The sequence below is a fragment of the Eleutherodactylus coqui genome, chromosome 2 (genome assembly GCF_035609145.1).
Source record: "Eleutherodactylus coqui strain aEleCoq1 chromosome 2, aEleCoq1.hap1, whole genome shotgun sequence".
NCBI lineage: Eukaryota > Metazoa > Chordata > Amphibia > Anura > Eleutherodactylidae > Eleutherodactylus > Eleutherodactylus coqui.
This window is the reverse complement of record NC_089838.1, coordinates 226,238,421-226,254,697: the sequence shown is the minus strand read 5'-3', so window position 1 is coordinate 226,254,697 and position 16,277 is coordinate 226,238,421. Positions and strand designations below refer to the sequence as shown.

General features: G+C 45.5%; 1 protein-coding gene across 3 annotated transcripts in view; it reads right to left on the bottom strand.

Annotated features, from left to right (window-relative positions):
- NEDD4 (NEDD4 E3 ubiquitin protein ligase) overlaps positions 1–16,277 on the bottom strand; it is a 116,559-nt gene that overhangs the window by 46,959 nt on the left and 53,323 nt on the right. For 2 of the 3 annotated variants that reach the window (XM_066592559.1, XM_066592558.1), the window contains 2 exons: positions 4,462–4,512; positions 1,143–1,204 (listed from right to left, as the gene is read on the bottom strand). In XM_066592559.1, the coding sequence (XP_066448656.1) occupies positions 1,143–1,204; positions 4,462–4,512 (113 nt within the window). Of the gene's footprint in view, positions 1–1,142; positions 1,205–4,461; positions 4,513–9,047; positions 9,054–16,277 lie in introns of those variants that run through there. The other variant, XM_066592560.1, reaches the window with a different exon arrangement.

Genomic DNA, 16,277 nt, shown 5'->3' with positions numbered 1-16,277 from the left:
CACCGAGGGTGAAGATCCCGGCGGCCATCTTCACAAGGTAAGTATGAAGACGCTGGACCACGGGGATTCGGGTAAGTACTATCTGTTTTGTTTTTTTTATCCCTGCATCGGGTTTGTCTCGCGCCGAAAGGGGGGGCTATTGAAAAAAAAAACCAAACCCGTTTCGGCGCGGGACAACCCCTTTAACTCCTTGTGCATTGCTGTGGACTTCTCAAATGTATACCATACTGCTGCATCTACTGCTCATGGGCCACCATTGTGTATTAAAATTTAAAAAAAAATTTAAAAAAAGGGTATCCTACAGTATGTATTTTTCTGTGGCGTACCGATAACAAAGGTCTTCTTAAGAGGTTGAATCATAATAAAGGGGAGGGTGGGCAAATACAATTTACTACAGCAGCCAGTCATCAGCCATGCACCTTACTACCACCATCACCAGTGAGTGATGTCTGTAGTAATCACAGTCCAAGATACAACATTGTTAAAGGCTTGTAAACTAAGGCAGTCTGGGTATTGAAGAGGAGTAGAGAGTTTATTTTTAAAAAGTTTGCAGCTTTCTCATCCCCGAAAGAGCTGAACAACCCCTTTAACACAGAGCCTGGTCTCATTCCAGACAAACATGGAAGATGGTTTCTGCAGCAGCAAGCTGCCTCCTAGCCATGTACAGTACATGATCCAAGCTAGAGAGGGAGAGGAGATTAGGAAGAGAAAAAAAAAAATAGAAACCCAAAAGACTTTTTGGCCTTGGCCAGGGGAATGCAGTCCTGAGGATATAGTAAATGAACACACTGGGAACTTTACTGTTGTATTAAAGAAAAAAAAAACCTGATGATGGTGCTGCAACCTCAGGCTCCCCCTCGTGCAGTGCTGTAAAGAACTACAAGTCCTCTTCACATTTATGTGCAGGTCACGTTCACTGGGTAAGGCCACCTAACTGTACAACATCATACAGGTCTCCATTTTGCATCCATGAAACATCCAAAAATCAGAAACCACTTATGGAGGGTATGAGCGTAGAGACCACATCTCCTGGACCACCCATGTGTTGAACTCCTCTAATGCTGGCAAATCGTATAAATTCCAAGTAATTGCTTTTCAGTCACCAAGCCACACAAGATATGCAATGCACACAAAGTACTCACTTGCGTGGATGAAGGAGGAAGTCTTTAAATGTATATGGTCGCACCAACCAGGGATTTTCTGTCTGAAATAAATCAGAGATGACCTTTTGAATTTTTTTTCTTTTAATTGCTGACCATAAGTGCTGACCTGTAAGATTGTGGACTGATCTTCTGAGACCAATCATTAAATGACAAGTTTCTCCTGCCATGAGGCTTCTATTGTATTATAACTAAACACTTATCTCTGAATAGCAGACCATGCAACTTGCTAATACTTCGCATTTATCCAAGAGCATTCTCAAACAAATGGAGATCTTGAGTGGTGAGTTATTGAAACAGATGGTGAAAGCCTAAAGGCCCTTTTACACACAATGATTATCGCTTAAAAATAGTTTAAAACAGCGGAAAGTGAACGAAAATAGTTGCATGTAAACGTGGGCAGTCGTGCAGTATTCGTTCACTTGTCGTTAGCTGCGGGTTTTTAGCCAGCATAGAAACCATTGTTCAGCCACTAAAAAGACATCCTATTTGAATGGAATTCGTCCAGTCTTCTGAGTGGCTACAGGATGGTTTTTGTTTGCCTTGCATATATGATGAGTATATTTACTCATGCCAGGAGAAGACATTAGAATCCTGCAGGCCAGATGATGACTCACATAATCACACGCCGAGCTGAGCAAACCGCAGCTACTGAGTTTACTTTAGGCAATGAAGAAAATGGTGAATAAAAACCATTATCGGCATGTGCAATTTTATGCAAAAAGGTCAGTTTGTTCAGTTGGGCGGCCACTTTAGCAATAATCGTTGTGTGTAAAAGGGCCTTTACAGGCCTAGAACATCTGAGCTTACAGTTTTCTACAGTATCCAGTGTTACAGCCCATTATCCAGGTTGATGAATGTTACCTAAACTGATCATTTTATGTAGGTTTTAGATAGCTATAACTTAACAAAATCTGTGTTTGAAAACCCATACAAACCTAATGCTTTAAACAAAACTAAAAGGTCACCAAAAGGGTTTCCATTCACAGAGTGAGAAAAACAGTCTTGGGAATAATGGGGAACTAAAACATAAAGCACATTGAAAAGTTGCAGAACACTTGTTTAAAAGGGAAAACAATTTACATGAAATTGGGAAGAAAACTAACATGTTGGCAATAAGCAGAGAGAACACATACACACATAGCATCACTAATTGTGCTTTAGTCCTTGCAGACAATATTATACTGTAGCCCTCTGCAGAATTCATTTTTTCTGGTTCCTACTGGAAACTTTCAACATGATTTTTTTTTAAATTAAACTAAATAGCTTAAAGGGGTTGTCCCGCGAAAGCAAGTGGGGGTATACACTTCTGTATGGCCATATTAATGCACTTTGCAATGTACATTGTGCATTAATTATGAGCCATACAGAAGTTATTCACTTACCTGTTCCGTTGCTAGCGTCCTCGTCTCCATGGTGCCGTCTAATTTTCAGCGTTTAATCGCCGGATTAGACGCGCTTGCGCATTCCGGTCTTCTTTTCTGAATGGGGCCGCTCGTGCCGGAGAGCGGCTCCTCGTAGCTCCGCCCCGTCACGTGCCGATTCCAGACAATCAGGAGGCTGGAATCGGCAATGGACCGCACAGAAGACCTGCGGTCCACCAAGGGTGAAGATCCCGGCGGCCATCTTCACCAGGTAAGTAAGAAGTCACCGGAGCGCGGGGATTCAGGTAAGCACTATCCGGGTTTCTTTTTTAACCCCTGCATCAGGTTTGTCTCGTGCCGAACGGGGAAGGGGGGGGGGGGCTATTGAAAAAAAAAAAAACCCCCGTTTCGGCACGGGATAACCCCTTTAATATGCTGAGTGCCAGTTATTCAGAAATCTGGGTTATGTTGCCTTTGCACATGGTATGGTGGCAATTGCAATTCCATTTTATTAGAGTAAAACAAACTACCATTTTTGGATGACAGAGCGACTGCAAAAACCTACCCGTTGGCCACTTTCAGGAGAGGCGGCACCTTTACACAGGTCAATTATTAGGGCCAAACATTTGTCTGCCTGATCATACTGCAGATCGTTTGCCCATATAAATGTTAACAAGTGTTGACCAACGTGCTCATTGTCGGTCACCGCAGTTTACTCAAGCCAATGCTCATGAACAAGCACTCATTAGAGACAACTAGGGCAGTGATCAGCTGGCAACCAAGCAAAAGCTTATTCATCTGCTGATGCATTGTTTAATCCCCCAATAGTGACTAATAGTCCCATGTAAGGCTGATATTACACATGCACCATTACAGTTGCTCCATGATTTCTGGGCTGTACTTTCAAGTGTAGCCCAGAAAGAAGCCCTATTGCACTAGCCTTAATGGCACTTGTGTAATAGCAGCCAGGTAAATGAGCGCCAACCTTCACTTAAATGCCCAAGATCAGACTATGTAAAAGGGCCCTTAGGCAAAAGCTCCTATAATCCAGCAGGACAGTGCCAATTTGTCGGCTGACTGGGGACATACATATACAGTCAGTGATCAGGCAAACAAACGTTCTTGCTGCATATTGGGGCCATATAAAAAGACGCTTTAGTTTCTCCTGCACCATTCTTGTTTAATGCTTTCCAGGAGTAAACATTAGGATATCAAGGAAAGCTGGGGAATTTCAGCTGTGAAGTCTGTACATTTATGAATGAAGCAATGGATTAGAATACAATCATCAAAGCAAGGTAAATGCCCACATGTGAACCCATATTGCTGAAGCACCAACATTCACCATACTGATGGCCCAATTATGTTAAACCTTCTAAGACCAAATGTTTGTTAAACATAAATAACCTGAAGAGTCTCAAATATATCAAACTATGTGTTCTATTCCAAAAATGTACACATTGCCAAGAGCAAAACAGTTACTGAAACAGTAACATATGCTAGATAAGTCTACTAATTAGATAGTCTTAGGGTAAACCAAAACTATGAGGCCTGCTATAAAATGTAGATGGTAATGCAGTCCGAGTCATAAACACTCTGTGAAACGCCTGTCTGGCAGCACATCCAGTCTACATCTCTTACTGCACGTTAACCACATGATGAGCTGACTGGAAGAATAATGCAAAGCACTTGGCAACACTCACGTTCATAAGCCAACAAAAGGTTAACTTCAGATTTACATTATCCTCAGAGCCCCATGGCAGCTACTTGATAGAGCTCTAAACTCAATCGTTCTGGCAGGTTTGCTTTGTACTTGAGCAAAGTACACATATCTGTAATTGGTCTTGTATAAATGAAAAAAAGCAGGCCAGCTTGTGATCAACAGATTAGGTTTACAGGAGGTACAGAACGTCAGCAGCCGGGAGGAGAACAGCACATACCGGGAACTGGTAAAGAGGAATATCCACTTGACCAAGAAAGTCATCTCTGGTCTACAAATGAAAAACAGCAGCCATTAGAAAAAGTAAGGCAACTATACATGACATTCAATGAGGCTTACAGTACATGTTAAACCGCTAATCAACGGGCAGGTCATGGTCTTACATAAAACAATGTGCAGCTTTACGAAGATCTGCACTCAAAGGGAAAAAAAAAAAAGACGTTGATTAAGGCCTCCCTCACACAGACGTTTTTGTGCAGCGTTTAGCGCTGTCTTATCACCACTGCGCTAATCGCTGTACAACACTCCCATTCATTTCAATGGGGCTGTTCACACAAGCATCAAAACTCAGCATCTTCAACGCTGCGCTTTGACAGCGACGCATGTTTTATCTTTGGCAGTTTTCAGACCTGCATTGCCCATTGAAATGAAAACGTGGTACAACTCTTTTTTGGCAGCGCTAAACGCAAGCGCTAGCTGCACTACCAAAAAAAAATACAAAAACACACACAATACTCACCTAGATGGCGCTGTCTTGTCATGGCAGACAAAGCATCTATTGCTAGTGACTGGAATTGAAGTCCCCGCCTCCAGCAAGAGATTGCTCTAATTGGCTGAGGCCTCTAAAGGCCTATTTACACCAGCAGATCGCTCAAAGATCGCTCAGTTTGAGTGACAGCTTCGAGCGATCATTTTGCATAAAGTATCAAGTAGCTACTCAGCTACTTAAATAGCAATTATGTATGCAAATGAAGCCTTCCCTGAACGCAGTTAATAGCCCAAGGCTATTATCTGCACTCAGATCCTTTGTTCTCTACGGGGAAACAATGCCATCAGCACTCCTCTTGGAAAACTACTGATAAAAGTGAGCGACGATTTTTAGGTTGGACTGAATTTAACGATCAGCCAGCAGTGCCTGAAAAGCAGACAATGGGCGCACATTTGCACGCATCGATTATCGCTAAAACGATTGCTGATTTTTTAGCGATCAGCTGGTGTAAATGGGCCTTAAGTGTCAGCTGGCGCCACAAATCAGAGCTGGAGCTCGATCCACCAATCACAGCCATTCAATTAACCAAGAAGGTTAATCTCCAACACTCACAATTTTAAGCATATTACATCCCCTACTCAAAAGCTTTCCCCAGCCATCCTGTTTCCCAAACCTGATCCCAGTATCCCCCTCACCGCCATAAATATGAATGCACTTATGTATAGACATAGATTTTGTCTGGTGATCGTCTCACAGCGCTATGTATAATACCCTATTTATGTAAGGCAGCCAGACGAGTGCACAGAGCACTTGTCCCTAACGTGTCCCCCCTTTATACCTCAGAATTTAATCTTTTAAGCAGGATCCTCAACCCTACTGTTCAATGTATTACTTTTTTACTTTATGTAACATCCAAGTAGTTTTTTTTTTTATTCACCCTATGACTTTTGTGCCAAAATCTTCACACAAACCAAGCTAAATAAAAACTGGTCTAACAAAGGAAAAGGATCTAACGATGCACCAAACTTATCCTCCAGCATGAAACAGCATAAACCTGCCCCAAATTTATGAGCAACGATTGGATGTGTCACCCTGGAGGAGCAGGACTACCTGTGCAATCTGACTGGGCTGTAGGTAACGCCTCATGTTACCAGTAGTGATAAGGACACTAGCAAAACACAACACTAGAGAAGAATCAGGGAGTATGAGTGGACGTGACATTGGCTCCCTACTGTAAAAATAGTCCCTTTTTGGGGGTTGTGATAGGCTGTCATTACACAAGTGCCATTAACGCTCGTTTAATACTGCCAATTGGGGGCTGCACTTGCATTTTCCTGACAATTGCCAGGATGCACCTGTGAGTGCTAGTGGCTGTCACTAACACTTCTGTAGCAGCAGCCTTATTGCTACCTCTCCAGTAAAACTGTTATCGCTTTCAACTGCACCAAAGCAGGTGAAGTGGATGCACATTTTTGAATGGTTAATAACTTCTGCTATACCTTACTTTGTAATAAAAATAGGAGGAAAAAAAAAAGCATTTGTTAATCCATACATAATAAACATTAATACGGAAATGCAAACCTGAAGTGTACAAAGCAGCAGAATAGCATCAAATGAAATGGACCCCTAGTTAAACAGACGACCCTTACTGCCCACTACTTATACTGTAGCCAGGTTTGATTCAGTGCATGAGCAAAGCTACCTACAAACGCTAGTCATATACACACACTACATAACACATAGGCTTCTCTGTGCTAGGTTCAAGCCCCTCTGGGTGCAGCCAGTTATTTAAAGACAAGTGTGGCTTGGTGACGTTCTGGAGTGTCATACAAAGGTTAGTGTGTTAGGCGTGAGCATTAAGTGCTATTGGAAAGCAGGAATGACCTACACGAAGCAGGTTCCTTCCAGTCTTGTAGTCACTGCTGAACTAGTGCTTACTTCAGAATAAAGTGGATGGAAGGCAGCTGCAGTCCTACTCATCATACATAATCAATGGGCCCATTTATCAGAGTTCCACACCAATCCGTTTACATTGTTTGTGTTACCAAAGGCACAGGTGGTAGCCCAAAAAACTAAACAGTAAAGCTCTAAGGGGAAAAAAATAAATAAATAAAGCCTGAACAGGGGGATGGGAGCCAACTAGCCGACGACAGCAGATACATTTAAAATAAGGAGGGGCATACAATCAACTATAAAAAAAAAGGACCTCAGATTATTTTAGGTAAAGGGCATGCTTTGTACATTAATGCTAAACCTTTCAGATGACTTCAGAGTAGGCTTCCATGTGAACATGAGGAATAACCTTCTGCACATATGACATATCCTGTATCTCTCGCTGCCCCCACACCCATTTCCTTTCTCTGTAGAATGCACATGGGATTCCCAAGTCTGAGAACTGGTAGAAAGAGCATGGCTGCTGAGCGGTCTTCTATATATTGCACAGAGCACTGCATATTCTGCTCTGCAGTGCTCCGTAACACAGACATATCATTAAGCAGTGTACAGCATTACTAGGCAGTCTACATGCAAGTAAACAGCAGCATATAGCTCACCATTCGCTCCTGCAGCATACCTGTTTTGGAGTGCCTCCTTAACCCTTTCTCTACTAGGGCTGGGCGATTTTTGCCAAAAATGAAAATCTTGTTTTTAAAAGCTTATGAAGAATTTTTCAATTTTAATCTTTTTTTTTTGCTAGTTAAACTGGAAAAATAGCCATATGGGGCCTTGTTCTTTGAGTTCTATTTAACTGCAGCACTTTGGGAGAGATATAATGTATCGTTTTACTTCATTAAATATGCTTTTTTTGGAAGGGATGCAAAAACTTTTTTATACAATTCGCAATATAGTATAAGTGACATGCTCGCTTTATTATGTGGAACGCTACCATTACAGCAATACCAAAGTTTATATAGTACTTTTCACTTGTGCTTGTTGTCGAAAAAATAGTAACAAGACAAAAAATGTATTCAAAGACCCACAAGATTTTTTTCCTTTCTGCCAGCAGAGCTATGAGATTTTTTTTTGTGGGAGGAGTTGTGGTTTGCAGTGATATTATTTTGGGGTACACACAACATTTTGATCACTTTCATTTAATCTGCCTCCCCCCCAAAAAAATACATGGGGCTGGACAGACCTCTCTGGGATGATTTAGTGAATCCTGCACTGTTCAGGGGCTTGGACCTGATTACTCTGGGAGGTCCCTTCCAACTCTACCATTCTATGAAAATGTGTTTACTTAAAATTTGCTCATTTGTTATGGCGCTCACTGTGCAGTATACATAGGTTAGCTTTATTCTTTGGGTCAAGACAATTTTGGCTGTGACAAGTTTCAGTTGAATTGAAAGGTAAAGCTAGCTGCAGATCTACACCAAAAGCCACAGCAAGTCAGTTACGTGTCAACACACCCTTAGGAGCGGTTTTCCATGAGCATATAATCAGCCGCAGTTTTTACGGTCGGCCGCTTCCCATTGCAAACACCCAGAGGAGAAGAGAGGAGGTGAGCCGGAAAGGGGGAGGGAAGGGCAACGGCATGGTGGCCTCGGCGTATATGCGCCGGGGCGCATGACGTCTGAATGGGGGCACAAACGTTAAATTTGTGCACCCGTTAACGAGTTTTTACACCTCAGATGGTAGCATATATCGGATGGCTGAGAAAACGGCGGCCGATATACACTCGTGTAAAAGTGGCCTTAGACAGATTTGATAAAGGAGTTCCAGTTGGTTTAGGTTTGGAATAATGAACAAAACTGGTAGTATGGGGCAATTCTCCAACAGAACTGCAAACCAGCTTATTTACAGCCAGCACCAAGAGATGTATTTTGGAGCATAAAACCCCTTCATTAGTTTTAGTTGTTGGGATCTGTGCAGTTAGAAGCTAAAAGGAAAGTGTGGCTTTAACCACCTTTATTTTATCCTGGGAATGCCAACACAGGGTATGGCAACCAACTGGGTGGAGAAGAGTACCTCCGCCCCGAAATGTATCGGATGCTGGTTAAATAAAAAAAAATAAATAATTTTTCTGGTAATTATCCATTTGTTTGAGTTACTCTATACCACCAGTTTTGTTGATCACTACTCCAATTGCCATTTACACTCACCTTTGTGAAGTGGTTAACCTGGTTGGCAGATCGTCCTGTCTACCTCGATTTTAAACTGACCCTATAATCCCACTTGGGTCTGAAGGACCATGTGGGTTTTGCGCCACCTTTTCTTCAATACTGTAATAGATTTATAGCAAGGGTCATTAAAAATGCTGTCATAGCTAACGTTTTTATTCTTCATTTCAGTTAGTGTACCTTACCAGCATCATGTTACAGGCTGAAGAAAAAGTGAAGTGATAAGCAGCTTATGGGACTCTAGGACTCCTGAACACAGACAGCAGCTCTATTGTAGTCATCTCAATAAGTCCCATAGCCCGCTTAGGATTTTCCACTGGCTCTGTATTGCACCTTAAGCACCACACATCTGACCCAATCTTGTAGGGCTGGCTAAATTTTCTTGGCAGCTGTCACATGACCTGTAAGTAGTCAACTGATGCAACTACTTTGACAGACGTTACACCAGTGAGTGTAGAACACTTTGCTAGTGCCACTCGTTCCAACTTGCGATAAGATACCCACATTCCCTTTCCAAGCAACTTACTCTATACAGTTCTGTGAGCACGATGCCTTATCCCCCCCATCTAATATTGGCATCTCTCCTGCCAGTCATTGACAGCAGGCACTGAACAGCACACAGCTAGAAAAGACCGCTGGTGGCCAGCATATGAGTGCACAAAAGTCATTTCAGTGCACATAACAGTTTTTCTAGTTATCACACTGGCTATTATATGAGCACGAGTTGCTTAACAAGTTTGTGAACCATGTAAAGGCAATCTGTGAGCGTCCCAGCAGCTAAACCAGTAGCACAGCAGACTTCCTCCACTGCTTAGCCTGCCTCAGGAGCACTTCTATCCACTTTTGAAACCCCAAAGCACCGAATATAAAGTGACACTAGAATGGTCCAATAGGCAGCTTGTTGAATAGTAGTCCTGGGTTTACTGCAGTAGATGACGGTTAACACCTCTGTCTTATGATTTGCTGTCAATCAAGCTGGGGGGGGGGGGGGGGGGGGGGGGAGGGGTGTAGTTCATAATCATTTACCACAGAAAGCCCAGTTCCAGATGCAGGAGGTGGCATGTACAGAACATCCCTATGTGAGCATCTTTGCTGTGCTACTGTTTAGTAGCTGCAGTGATGCCAGAAGGTCCTTTAAAAATAAGCTTGTGTGAATTAACCCTAACAGGCATGCCATTAAAAGGGAATCGTCCACTCGAACATACTGTCCAAACTGCAGGCATCATGTTATAGAGCAGCAGGAGCCGAGCAGATTGATCTACAGATTTATGAGGAAAGATTCAGTACAAGCAATCTGCTCAGCTACTACTGCCCCATAACATGTTGCCTACAGTTTGGACAGTTCTATAACATGCATGATGGCAAAACCAATGTTTTCTGTGTTCACTTTGACATTTACTCATAAAATGGAAAGAAAAAAAATGGAATGTAGAGCAAATAAAATAATGTCAGAAAGTGTCAGTAATGAAGCACTAGCACTGTGTACAAGTAGGAAATAAGCAAGAATTGGCTCAAGATCTGAAGATTTACTGGCGAGGTGTAAAAAAAACAAAACACCCCAGTTAAACATCTATTAACGTAATGTCAAGTATTTCTTGGTTTCCAAATGAGCGCAGGACCCTAAACATTTAAAGCCTCTGCTCACTTCAAGTACAAGCCGTTCCACATCAAAGCCGCCATCTTTGTATCCAACAGCAAATCTGTAAAAATGTGGTTCCTCCTTAAAGAGCGGAAAGGAAAACAAAGTATAAAACACCTGCGGCTGCTAGTTATCGGAGCCTTCCACAGCCTCATGTGCAAGGTCATTCAGAGCTGCTGAAAACTTTCCAGAGTCATTCTGCAATAAATGTACCACTTCAACTAATGTGAAAATCAGTTTGGTGCTATGGCTTAGCCATGCTAGGATCTGTCCAGATGCAGGCTGTGTCAGCCTTCACACAGTAGGCTACAGTTGTGAAGCAGAAGCACAAGGTTTTTATTGGAGGAATATAAAATATCAACTCCACTGAAAAAAATAAATAAACAGAACTATTGCTGCAGCTTATACAAATACCGACTCAATACATCCATTTTACACCAAGATTCTCTCTGCTCCCAGACATAACTGCACACGCTGGATCTCCACGGCATAAATGGCCCCACAGAAGACAGGAGTGACCATCAAGCAGGCAGTTCATCAAAGAAGGTTTCTCCACTCGCTCTAAAAATAAATGCGCCCGTCACCATTTCAGACAATGTACTACTATGAAATAGCAGATTTGGCACTGATGACTTACAGGTGTTGCACAGATCAAGCCTACTGTAACAAAGACCCCCATTAAATAAATGGTGCAATTAACACCAATGTGCTAAAGGCTGTAGCTATAAGACTTTAAGCAGAGACCTGATGCATACGGTTATAAAAAGCAGTCTTGTGAGGAGCACAACATCCCAATATGCATAAAATGGCAATAGAAATGCAACCCTGGAGACCATCCTGTGTTTGTACCAGCATGGCAAAAAATATAAATAAAAATAGATGTGGACGTCTTATTAACACTACTCATCGCATGAATAGGAGATACCCGAGAGGAGGATCACATTTGGTCTTATTCATACTGTGTTTTAATGTATATGGCCTCCATTAAATCTCCGTGTGTATCATTTTATAGAGACTTATGACAGCTTTTTTATTGTATTCCATACAACTCTGTATACTTTTTAACCAGCTTTCTGAAAAACAGGTAATTTTTTGGTTTTACTTACAATTCCTCTCCAATTTAACTCACCAAGTGTGGATTTAGACGTATAGACTGATCCTTTGATCCTTTCAGCATTTTATGCGAGTTTCCAGTTTAAAACAAACCGGTCACCTCCATAAGGCACCATAAACAAACGGGATGACTGGGAGCCGGGGTCCATGCGGCGCCCAAAAATCTGAGGGGGGAGTTGCATTCCCTCCCCCCCCCCTCCACTCCTAATTTCACTTTAGGCTGCATTCAGACGACCGTATATCCGCTGGGTTTTCACGCCCAGCCAATAAATGGCGTCTCTCTGCAGGGGGGGAGGAGGCTGGAAGAGCCAGGAGCAGTGCTCTGAGCTCCCACCCTCTCTCTGCCTCCTCTCCACCCCTCTGCATTATTTTCAACAAGGAGAGGCGGAGCTAATTCCCGGAACTTAGCTCGGCCCCCGCCCCTCCCATAGTGGCGAGGGGCGGAGAGGAGGCGGGAGCTCAGTGACTGCTCCCGACTCTTCCAGCGTTCTCCCCCTGCAAAGAGGGACGACGTATATCGGCTGGGAATGAAAACCCAGCCGATATACGATCGCCTAAATGCACCCTTAGACTATAATGGTACATTAAAAGGGGTTATCTGGTTACTGGAATTTTCAATAGGACCCCTGGAGTAAAAAGCATAATTACCCCTACGGATGCTGGGATCCAGCACTGCAGCTCCTGGGGTTTGTTGCGACAAAATGATATCACAGGAGGTCACGTGACTATGACAGCCAATGAGAGGCTACAGCATCACAGCGTTCAGTATGTGAGCTTAATCCTGGCGTCCATGGAGGGGTAGGAATCTGTTTATAATAATTTTACCCCCAGGGAGTACCACTGAAAAGAATTAGTTGTCCAGTAACTTGACAGACGCTATCATTGCGGGTTTTTTTTTTTCCCCACAAGGGGAGTTGCATTTTGACTAGAGATGAGCGAATGTACTCGTCCGAGCTTGATGCTCGTTCGAGTATTAGGGTGATCGAGATGCTCATTACTCGAGACGAGCACCACGCGATGTTCGAGTTACTTTCACTTTCATCTCTGAGACATTTGCGCGCTTTTCTGGCCAATAGAAAGACATGGAAGGCATTACAACTTCCTCCTGTGACGTTCCAGCCCTATACCACCCCCCTGCAGTGAGTGGCTGGCGAGATCAGGTGTCACCTGAGTATTAAAATCGGCCCCTCCCGCGGCTCGCCACAGATGCATTCTAACAGAGATCAGGGAAAGTGCTGCTGCTGCTGCTGCTATAGGGAGAGTGTTAGGTGTTATATTAGGCTTCAAGAACCCCAACGGTCCTTCTTAGGGCCACATCTGACCGCGTGCAGTACTGTTGAGGCCGCTTTTAGCAGTGTTGCACTTTTTTTTTTTTGGTATATCAGGCGTGCAGAGCATTGCGTCCTCAGTCTGCAGTCATTGTACATAGTATAGGGCCAGTACTGGTGAGGCAGGGAAAGAGATACTGTCTATATAGGCAGTGGGCTTTTTCAAACAAATTTGGGAAAAATACTATCTTTGGGCTGCCTGTGATCGTCTTGAGTGTACTCCGTCTCTGCTGGGGGTAGTCGTCCTAATTATTACGCAGCTAAGTGTTACAGCAGGCTTGCACAAAATGGTTTCCTGGCTCTGCGTTGCCCGATACATCACCGCCGTCATCCCGTCCAGAGGGAAACAGTATACATATATACGCTGCCTACAGTATCTGTCTGCTGTCTCAGCTCAGCCTTTAAAAAAAATAGAAACAAAATACTTAAAGCCTACTAGTGGCCTTTGGACACTTGACTGCTTCTGCGCTGTGAATTCCACTAGCTCAGTCATACGCACCTACGTCTCACTACAGGCTTGCGCAAAATTCTTTCCTGGCTCTGCTGTGCGTTCCATAAGCGAAGTCAGCCTCCAATCACAGGCTGATAAGCGGCACATTTAATTACAGCGCTCTGTTTCTGCACTACTGGTAATACAGCATGCTGAAGGGGTAGGGGGTAGGCCTAGAGGACGTGGACGAGGACGCGGAGGCCCAAGTCAGGGTGTGGGCACAGGCCGAGCTCCTGATCCAGGTGTATTGCAGCCGACTGCTGTGGGATTAGGGGAGAGGCACGTTTCTGGCGTCCCCAGATTAATCTCACAATTAATGGGTCAACGAGGTAGACCTTTATTAGAAAATGAGCAGTGTGAGCAGGTCCTGTCGTGGATGGCAGAAAGTGCATCCAGCAATCTATCGACCACCCAGAGTTCTACGCCGTCCACTGCTGCAACTCTGAATCCTCTGGATGCTGCTCCTCCTTCCTCCCAGCCTCCTCACTCCATTACAATGACACATTCTGAGGAGCAGGCAGACTCCCAGGAACTGTTCTCGGGCCCCTGCCCAGAATGAGCAGCAATGGTTCCTCTCCCACTGGAGGAGTTTGTCGTGACCGACGCCCAACCTTTGGAAAGTTCCCGGGGTCCGGGGGAGGAGGCTGGGGACTTCCGGCAACTGTCTCAAGAGCTTTCTGTGGGTGAGGAGGACGACGACGATGAGACACAGTTGTCTATCACTCAGGTAGTAGTAATTGCAGTAAGTCCGAGGGAGGAGCGCACAGAGGATTCGGAGGAAGAGCAGCAGGACGATGAGGTGACTGACCCCACCTGGTTTGCTAAGCCTACTGAGGACAGGTCTTCAGAGGGGGAGGCAAGTGCAGCAGCAGGGCAGGTTGGAAGAGGCAGTGCGGTGGCCAGGGGTAGAGGCAGGGCCAGACCAAATAATCCACCAACTGTTTCCCAAAGCGCCCCCTCGCGCCATGCCACCTTGCAGAGGCCGATGTGCTCAAAGGTGTGACAGTTTTTCACTGAGAATGCAGACGACCGACGAACTGTGGTGTGCAAGGTTTGTCGTGCCAAGATGAGCCGTGGAGCCACCACCACCAGCATGCACAGACATATGATGGCCAAGCACCCCACAAGGTGGGACGAAGGCCGTTCACCGCCTCCGGTTTGCACCACTGCCTCTCCCCGTGCCCCAACCTGCCACTGAGATCCAACCCCCCTCTCAGGACACAGGCACTACCGTCTCCCGGCCTGCACCCACACCCTCACCTCCGCTGTGTTCGGCCCCATCCAGCAGTGTCGCTCAGCGCACCGTCCAGCCGTCGCTAGCGCAAGTGTTTGAGCGCAAGCGCAAGTACGCAGCCACGCACCCGCACGCTCAAGCGTTAAACGTGCACATAGCCAAAATTGATCAGCCTGGAGATGCTGCCGTATAGGCTTGTGGAAACGCAGACTTTCAAAAACATGATGGCGGCGGCGGCCCCGCGCTACTCGATTCCCAGTCGCCACTACTTTTCCCGATGTGCCGTCCCAGCCCTGCACGACCACGTCTCCCGCACCATTGTACGCGCCCTCACCAACGCGGTTACTGCCAAGGTCCACTTAACAACGGACACGTGGACAAGCACAGGCGGGCAGGGCCACTATATCTCCCTGACGGCACATTGGGTGAATTTAGTGGAGGCTGGGACGGAGTCAGAGCCTGGGACCGCTCACGTCCTACCCACCCCCAGAATTGCGGGCCCCAGCTCGGTGGTGGTATCTGCGGCGGTGTACGCTTCCTCCACTATACCACCCTCCTTTTCCTCCTCCTCCTCCTTCGCAACCTCTGTCTCGCAATCAAGATGTGTCAGCAGCAGCACGTCGCCAGCAGTCGGTGTCGCGCGGCGTGGCAGCACAACGGTGGCCAAGCGTCAGCAGGCCGTGCTGAAACTACTCAGCTTAGGAGAGAAGAGGCACACGGCCCACGAACTGCTGCAGGGTCTGACAGAGCAGACCGACTGCTGGCTTTCGCCACTGAGCCTCCAACCGGGCATGGTCGTGTGTGACAACGGCCGTAACCTGGTGGCGGCGCTGCAGCTTGGCAGCCTCATGCACGTGCCATGCCTGGCCCACATCTTTAATTTGGTGGTTCAGCGCTTTCTGAAAAGCTACCCACGCTTGTCAGACCTGCTCGGAAAGGTGCGCCGTCTCAGTGCACATTTCCGCAAGTCCAACACGGACGCTGCCACCCTGCAACATCGGTTTAATCTGCCAGTGCACCAACTGCTGTGCGACGTGCCCACAAGGTGGAACTCTACGCTCCACATGAGGACAGCCATGTGTTGCGTACAGGGACCCTGGCACACATGGCTGACTTCATGTTAGGATGCCTTTCTCGTGACCCTCGCGTTACACGCATTCTGGCCACTACGGATTACTGGGTGTACACACTGCTCAACCCACAGTATAAGGAGAACCTTTCCACTCTCATACCCGAAGAGGAAAGGGGTTCGAGAGTGATGCTATACCACAGGACCCGGCGGACAAGCTGATCGTAAAATTCCCATCCGACAGCGCTAGTGGCAGAAAGCACAGTTCCGAGGGCCAGGTAGCAGGGGAGGCGCGGAGATCAGGCAGCATGTACAGCACAGGCAGGGGAACACTGTCCA